This window comes from Gigantopelta aegis, unplaced genomic scaffold, assembly GCF_016097555.1.
Source record: "Gigantopelta aegis isolate Gae_Host unplaced genomic scaffold, Gae_host_genome ctg6757_pilon_pilon, whole genome shotgun sequence".
Taxonomy (NCBI): domain Eukaryota; kingdom Metazoa; phylum Mollusca; class Gastropoda; order Neomphalida; family Peltospiridae; genus Gigantopelta; species Gigantopelta aegis.
Window position 1 is genome coordinate 1 of NW_024535277.1, and position 8,984 is coordinate 8,984.

Sequence of the window (8,984 nt, forward strand, 5' to 3'; positions counted from 1 at the left end):
ACAATACGTAGGGTCCCTTCCCCATCTTTACAGAAAGGACATTTTTAAGCTGAAAACACACCGTTGTATTTGTACGTGATGAGACTGGAATCTAATCGTACAGGACGAGCGTATGTCTGTTTCTGAGGGTTTGATTTGGGGTTGTTTTTTTGTTTTTTGTTCTTTTAAGACAACCATCAATAGGGTCAGCCCTTGTTGATCCCAGTCTAACCGGAGGGGACTATAGGTTTCATCACCGTCCTTCTGTGTCTGTCTGTCGGTACGTCCTTCTGTCCCACATATAGTTTTGCGGACTTTATTTTCAGAAAGCCTTGAAATATTAACCATGAGATGTTGTGTATAGCTTTATCATGTACTGATAGAGATCAGGTTTGAATTTCATGTCGATTTAACCATTTCTGACAGAGTTATGGCCCTTGAACTTGGGCAGTATCAAAATTAGTTTTTCAGGACTCTTTTTTTCTTTTTCACAGAGTTATGGCCCTTGAACTTATTTTCCGAACATACGCCTGAAGATATTGAGGTGAAATTTGGTACATAACTGTAGCATGTACTGTTACTGATCTAGTTTAACTATCGTGGTTCACTTTTCAATTTCACTTTCACCTTCACTTTTACTTTCACTTTCACTTTTCACAGAGTTATAGCCCTTGAATTTAGGAGATACGTAAAATTGTTGGGTCAGGTAGGGGACATGTATTGCTTTAGCAGTACTCTCAAAATGGTTGTTAAATTTTGGACATTTATCGAACAAAGAAATATAAAATTATCGAATTACGGAAGTGAAGTTAGAACGTTAATCAATAGTTTCCAGCTGTTGACGATTTGAAGTGAATGTGTAACTGAATCTAAAGAATTTTTTTTAATAACATACTAGTAAAATAACAAAAACTGGCTTACGTTTTCTTTATGTTTGATGTGCTTACGTCGCTAAAGTTTTATGTCGCTAATATGTCACTGATATGGATTTTGCTAAATTTTAAGGTCGCTAATATTGTCTGATTTATAGTATGCCGCGTTATTAAGTTTATTTATCTCTCAAACGGCTTAAAGTCAATGTTACGAATAGCCAGATGTTTGATTTTCAAAGGCAGCTGAATAAACAATATCACAAAAACATCGCTTGATTTTTCATTCCATTATCACAGTTTTTTTAGTGTGTTTTTTTTTTCCTGGATCTTTAACGACATCACTAGAGCACATTGATTTATTAATCATTGTCAAACATTTGGGGCGGGAAATTACCAAATGTTTGACATCCAATAGCCGACGATTAATAAATCAATGCTCTAGTGGTGTCGTTAAGCAAAGCTACTTTTAACTTTTTTGTCAAACATTTGGTAATTTTGAAATATAGTCTTAGAAAGGAAACCCGCTAAAAAAAAGTCATTAGTAGTAAGTGATCTTTTATAGGCATTTTCCCCACAGACAGGATAGTACATAGCACGGTCTTTGATATACCCGTCCGGGGCCCCGTTCCACGAAATAATTGTAGCTAAGGTTAATTGTAGTGACTTAAGGTGACTTTTACAACTGGCACCGTTAACTTTACAGCCGTTCCACAAAGCAACATTACGGTAGTCGTAAGTGCCCCTTTAATGATTAATATATTCTTTGCAAAGAAGTACGAGTTAGTTAAATAATAAATTGGTTACCGACTTTTCGGAACATCTTGGATGTATTTATTGGTATCTGACATCCATGGAGTAACTTTGTCAGTTTGTGTGCTAAGCGAAAATTGCCGAAAGCGAAAATTGCCGAATGCATATAAGACATGAGAGTTATCTCCCGTATTTTCGTGTGAAGGTCGTATGGCCTAGAATGTTGTTCATCGAACACCGAGTTTCATAAAAGGTATTTGGTATATATTAAATCTATTTTTGCATAATAAGTTCGTATCTTTCTTAAAAAATTATCAAATCATCATCAAATTGCCATTTGACATATACGTTAGTGGCTTACAACTGCCTTGTACCTATTGTAAATTTTCGCAGTAATTTACGACGAGAGTAAGCTGCGCTGCGTTATAGAACGGGCTAGCGATCGTAGACAAAAATTAAGGTTGCGATGGTAGGTATTTACGGCGAAAGTAGTGCTAAGATAGCTTCGTGGACCGGGGCCCTGGTGCACTGGCTGGAACGAGAAATAACCTAATAGGCTCACCGACATGGATCGATCCCAAACCGATCGCGCGCCAAGCGACCGCGTTACCACTGGGCAACGTGCCGCCCCCATTCCAGTATCACGTGAAACCGGGAAATACAAGACTGAGCGATAAGGTGTAAGATCATATACATTGAGTTTCTCACGCTTTGTTATTGACATGATTATGGGTGTGTCTCCTGTAGTGTATATCCGAGTTGGGGCTTTCACCAAGGAAATGTTTTATTTAACGACACACTCAACACATTTTATTTACGGTTATATGGCGTCAGATATATGGTTAAGAACCACACAGATATTGAGAGAGGAAACCCGCTGTCGCCACTTCATGGACTACTCTTTTCAATTAGCAGCAAGGGATATTTTATATGCACCATCCCACAAACAGGGTAGTACATACCAGGGCCTTCGATATGTCAGTCGTGGTGCACTGCACTCTGCTGCTAATCGGAAAGAGTAGCCCATGAAGTGGCGACAGCGGGTTTCCTCTATCAATATATGTGTGGTCCATATAACCGTAATTAAAATGTGTTGAGTGCGTCGTTAAATAAAACTTTTCTTTCTTTCTTTCTTTCTTTCTTTAGCATACACGATCATACATTTGCCGCTTTGAATATACATGTGCTATCTTTTTTCTTTACAGGATATTTGTGTTTCTTTCTTGGTGCGTGTGTAGTATGTGTGGATATACATTGTGTGGATGTGATGTATGTATGTGCTATGTTTTTACCCATGTTGTGAGTATTTAAAAATGTTTTAAAAATGTGTGTGAAATGTGTGTTCTTGTATAGTATATATATATATATATATATATATATATATATATATATATATATATATTGTATGTGTATATATGTGTGTGTATGTATGTATCTGTGTGTGTGTGTACGTGTGTGTGTGTGTGTGTGTGTGTGTGTGTGTGTGGGTGTGTGTGGGTATGTGGGTGTCTATGAATGCCTCTCTCTCTCTCTCTCTCTCTCCTCTCTCTCTCTCTCTCTACTCTCTCTCTCTCTGGGTGTCAAACTATGTGTGTGTGTGTATGTGTGTGTATAATGTGTGTGTGTGTGTGTGCGTGTGTGTGTACAAAAATTCTGTTGTGTGTGTATGTGTGTGTGTGTGTGTGTGTGTGTGTGTGTGTGTGTGTGTATATGCATATGCATGAACATAGGATTCTCACCTTTTTATTGTCGCCCCAATGTCATTGGCATCATTGTAAGCCTTTAGTATTCTCACCATGTCCAAATTCGTCTTCAGTGGGAACTCTTGTCCAGTCAGATTAATGAAATACTTCCACTTCCGGTACTTCCACAGTTCCTGCATACAGATTAGTTCCGGTTCCAAAACGGTGAATGTTCCCCACCTAACATCTACTGATCGTGACGTCAGAAACACATTACTAAAACAGTTTGCAATGCCGTGAACAGCAGCAGATATATTACTTGAAACTTTTTTATCCAGGTGAATACAGTAATAATTTTGTGGACGATAAATGGCGCGCAGAAGACGTTCAACTTGACTTACATGTTTAAACATGAGAATGCTGAAAGCTATGGGAAAGTTTTCCTCTTCTGACGTCATATTATCAAGAAAGTAGCCTCTTTTCAGACGATACATGTGACAATCTTTGGTTTCAGTTATGAAGTAAGAATCGGGGATAGTCGGTCGCTTGACATTCTGCATTAGTTGTTTCACTTCCTGCAAAGTAGCATTACTTCCGGTTATCAACCCGCTGCAGTTGACCTTGACAACGTCGCGTTGAGGAATACTGTTCTCCTTCGACTGTCTCTGTTTAAACGCCTCAGCGTCTTCTAATACCTTTTTGTTAATTACTATCTCAGTGCTTTTGCACCGGTTTGCAAATCGTCCTAATAGAAGTAATGTTTTGTTCCTCCATACTATCTTCTGCGTTTCGAACTGATTAGAAACCAGCTGACCATTTATTGTGCATAGCAGTTCATGAAACTTTGTCCGATCAAAGATTATGACGTAAGAAAAAATTCCAAACGCACTGACAATAACAAATAACAAATATCTCCATCCGATTCTCTTTGTTCGTTCATCTGATGCAATCATCATTGCAACCTAAATTCCCGGAAAAACTAAAAGAATTGAAGATGTGTGTGTGTGTGTATGTGTGTATGTGTATGTGTGTATATATATGTATATATATATATATATATATATATATATATATATATATATGTTATATATATATATATATATATATATATATATATATATATTATTATTGTTGTTAATGTTGTTGTGTGTGTGTATGTGTTTTGTGTGGATGTTGGGTTTTTGTTTGGGGTATTTTGTGGGGGATGTGTGGATTTTTTTTTTGTGGGGGTTTTTGTGTGTGTCCTTTGTTTTGTTGTATGTGTTTTGTTTATGTTTCTTTGTTTGTGTGTGTGTGTGTGTGTGTGTGTGTGTGTGTGTGTGTGTATGTCCGGTGTATTTGTTTGTAAGTATCAAATTATTATGAAGTACTCTGTGTTTTGGTTACTCTAAACGACGAGACAAAATAGAAAGAAACAGACTATATATACAGACAGTGACGTTCTAAACGAAATATTAATTAGTATGCAAATTTAGTTGTTAACAACCTTTATTAGTTACAAACATATTACAATGGCTGCAAATAGATGACAACCCCTTTAAAAATTATTTAATGAGAATAAAATGCTACGGTAAAATATAGATACACAGTAACACATATTACAGTTCAAAGGAATAGATAATATAGTAAAGTACACTTATAACGAACATGCTTAGAACGAACTGCTACATAGACCGAACTGATCGTAAAGTCCCGTTATATCTCCCTATACATCAATAACTAACTTATGGAAATGTGTACAACGAACTACTGTTATAACGAACTAACTATCATGGTACCTTCTGGTTCGTTATAAGAGTACTTTACTGTAATAATAAAAATAATAATAACAACATAAGCAATAACAACAATAATAACAACACGAATAATAAGAAGAAGAAAAGAAGAAAAGAAAAAAAGAAGAAGAATGAAATTCTAAAAATCAACATTTAAAGGAACGTCTGTGGAGTGAATGTTTATATAAAAACAAGAAGAAGATGAAGAATAAATAAAATTCTAAAACCCAACATTTCAATGAAAGTTTGTAGGGTAAATGCTAGTTATATACTCGTAATATTCTTTGGTTCCAAAGTATCAGGTTTTCTTTGACGTCACAATCATCAAACGTCTGCTATCCAGTAGTAAATAATTAGTGAATCAATCTGCTCTAAAGGTGTCGTTTAACAAACTTTAAAAACATAATATCACTTCCGTTTATTAACAATTACATTTAATGTCTTCATATCATTTTTATTTTAAAAAATTAAATAATATAACCTATTTGTTTGTGTTTCATTATCAGTTGGAGACGGGTTGGGTTTTTTTTTGTGAGGTTTTTTTATATCGTTGTTTTTGTTTGTTATTTTTCTTTCCTTGCTTTCTTGTGTGCGTGTGTCCCTCCCTCCCTCCTCCCCCCCCCCCCCCCCCACCCCCCCCCTCTCTCTCCCCCTCTCTCTCTCTCTCTCTCTCTCTCTCTCTCTCTCTCTCTCTCTCTCTCTCTCTCTCTCTCTCTCTCTCTGTCTGTCTGTCTGTCTGTCTGTCTTAATATTGATTTTTTAAAATTATTAATTGATATATTTATTTATTTATTTATTTATTCATTCATTCATTCATTCATTCATTCATTCATATCCCTATGATATTAAAACCATACCGTTTATGCAGAATTCGCATCAACACAGCGCTTTCGGTAGTCCGAATCCTACAGATATAGGAATTCTAGTGTTGTCTACGTGACTAGGTTAATCTATACCACAAGCTTGTGGTCTGGACATTTCATACTGCTTTATTATCTGTTTATTTGCCGGGTTCCTTTGTGTAGATTGGTGCGTGTTCATTTGGGCAGCTGTCAAAGGAACACTACCCTTATAGTCCAGCGTGTGGGTTACTATGTCAACATCCTGTTATGTGGACAGGTTTTACAGTTTTTATTATTTTTATATTAAGGTGTGGATTCAAGACGGAAGTTTGTTTTCTTTAACGACACTACTAGAACAAATTGATTTTTAATGAATCATCGGATACTGGATGTCAAACATTTGGTAATTTTGAAATATAGTCATAGAGAGGAAACCCGCTGCATTTTTTTCATTAATATCAAGGGATCTTTTATATGCGACACCCAGCATAGAGGATAGTACATACCAGCGTTTAGCGGATGAATGTGTCAGGAACCATCGTCCGATCTGAGCTATCGATCGATTGATCTGCGCCATCAGTGGATCAGCAATTAGCATAGTCCCCGATAGATCACACTAGCACCAGTCGATTACGCAAGATATGGTGTTAGCATAGTCACCAATAGATCACACTAGCACCAGTCGGTTAAACAAAATACGTCGTTAGCATAGTCACCGATAGATCACACTAGCATCAGTCGGTTACGCAAGATACGTCGTTACCATAGTCCCCGATAGATCACACTAGCACCAGCCGGTTAAGCAAAATACGTCGTTAGCATAGTCACCGATAGATCACACTAGCATCAGTCGATTACGCAAGATACGTCGTTAGCATAGTCACCGATAGATCACACTAGCATCAGTCGGTTACGCAAAATACGTCGTTAGCATAGTCACCGATAGATCACACTAGCATCAGTCGATTACGCAAGATACGTCGTTAGCATAGTCCCCGATAGATCACACTAGCATGGGGCAGTCGTCTTTACGCAAGATACGTCCCTTTACCATAGTAGTCCCGATAGATCACACTAGCATTTTGGATTACGCAAAATACGTCGTTAGCATAGTCCCCGATAGATCACATTAGCATCAGTCGATTACGCAAGATACGTTCTAGCATAGTCCCCGATAGATCACACTAGCATCAGTCGATTACGCAAGATACGTCGTTAGCATAGTCCCCGATAGATCACACTCCTATTACGCAAGATACGTTTCATAGTGAGTATAGATCACACTACCCATAATACGTCGCTCATAGTCATAGGCGTCACCGATAGATCACAGGGTAGCATCAGTCGAATACGCAAGTTTACGTCGTCTAGCATAGTCCCCGATAGATCACACTAGCACCAGTCGATTACGTTTCATACGTCGTTAGCATAGTCCCGATAGATCACACTAGCACCAGCCGAATTAAGCAAAATACGTCGTTAGCATAGTCCCCGATAGATCACTAGCACCACCGGTTAAGCAAAATACGTCGTTAGCATAGCCCGATAGATCACTAGCACCAGCGGAGTGTCGAAAAGCAAGATACGTCGTTAGCATAGTCACCGATAGATCACACTAGCACCAGCCGGTTAAGCAAAATACGTCGTTAGCATAGTCACCGATAGATCACACTAGCATCAGTCGGTTAAGCAAGATACGTCGTTAGCATAGTCACCGATAGATCACACTAGCATCAGTCGATTACGCAAGATACGTCGTTAGCATAGTCCCCCGTAGATCACACTAGCTACAGCCGGTTAAGCAAAATACGTCGTTAGCATAGTCACCGATAGATCACACTAGCATCAGTCGGTTAAGCAAAATACGTCGTTAGCATAGTCACCGATAGATCACACTAGCATCAGTCGATAACGCAAGATACGTCGTTAGCATAGTCACCGATAGATCACACTAGCAACAGTCGATTACGCAAAATACGTCCCCATAGTCCCCGATTTATATACACAAGATAGTCGATAATGCAAGATACGTCGTTAGCATAGTCACCGATAGATCACACTAGCATCAGTCGATTACGCAAGATACGTCGTTACCATAGTCCCCGATAGCTCGCACTTGAATCAGTCGATTAAGCAAGATACGTCGTTAGCATAGTCCCCCGATAGATCACACTAGCATCAGTCGTTTAGCGCAAGAATGTGTCGTTACCATAGTCCGATCTGAGCTATAGATCACACGATTGCATCAGTCGATCAGCAAGATACGCAATTAGCATAGTCCCCGATAGATCACACTAGCATCAGTCGATTACGCAAGATACGTCGTTAGCATAGTCACCGATAGATCACACTAGCATCAGTCGATTACGCAAGATACGTCGTTAGCATAGTCACCGATAGATCACACTAGCATCAGTCGATTACGCAAGATACGTCGTTAGCATAGTCACCGATAGATCACACTAGCATCAGTCGATTACGCAAGATACGTCGTTAGCATAGTCACCGATAGATCACACTAGCATCAGTCGATTACGCAAGATACGTCGTTAGCATAGTCACCGATAGATCACACTAGCATCAGTCGATTACGCAAGATACGTCGCTAGCATAGTCACCGATAGATCACACTAGCATCAGTCGATTACGCAAGATACGTCGTTAGCATAGTCACCGATAGATCACACTAGCACCAGTCGATTACGCAAGATACGTCGCTAGCATAGTCACCGATAGATCACACTAGCATCAGTCGATTACGCAAGATACGTCGTTAGCATAGTCACCGATAGATCACACTAGCATCAGTCGATTACGCAAGATACGTCGTTAGCATAGTCACCGATAGATCACACTAGCATCAGTCGATTACGCAAGATACGTCGTTAGCATAGTCACCGATAGATCACACTAGCATCAGTCGATTACGCAAGATACGTCGTTAGCATAGTCCCCGATAGATCGCACAAGTATCAGTCGATTACGCAAGATACGTCGTTAGCATAGTCCCCGATAGATCACACTAGTATCAGTCGATTACGCAAGATACGTCGTTAGCATAGTCACCGATAGATCACCCAAGTA

General features: G+C 38.8%; 1 protein-coding gene across 1 annotated transcript; it reads right to left on the bottom strand.

Annotated features, from left to right (window-relative positions):
* Positions 1-3,336: 3,336 nt before the first annotated feature.
* Positions 3,337-4,236, bottom strand: LOC121366709 (beta-1,3-galactosyl-O-glycosyl-glycoprotein beta-1,6-N-acetylglucosaminyltransferase-like). Its single transcript, XM_041491048.1, has one exon. The coding sequence runs from the start codon at positions 4,234-4,236 to the stop codon at positions 3,337-3,339; it is 900 nt and encodes a 299-aa protein (XP_041346982.1).
* Between the last annotated feature and the right edge of the window lie 4,748 nt (positions 4,237-8,984).

Excerpts from the sequence above, each read along its gene's own strand:
- LOC121366709 (XM_041491048.1), bottom strand. The coding sequence starts at position 4,236 with ATGATTGCATCAGATGAACGAACAAAGAGAATCGGATGGAGATATTTG.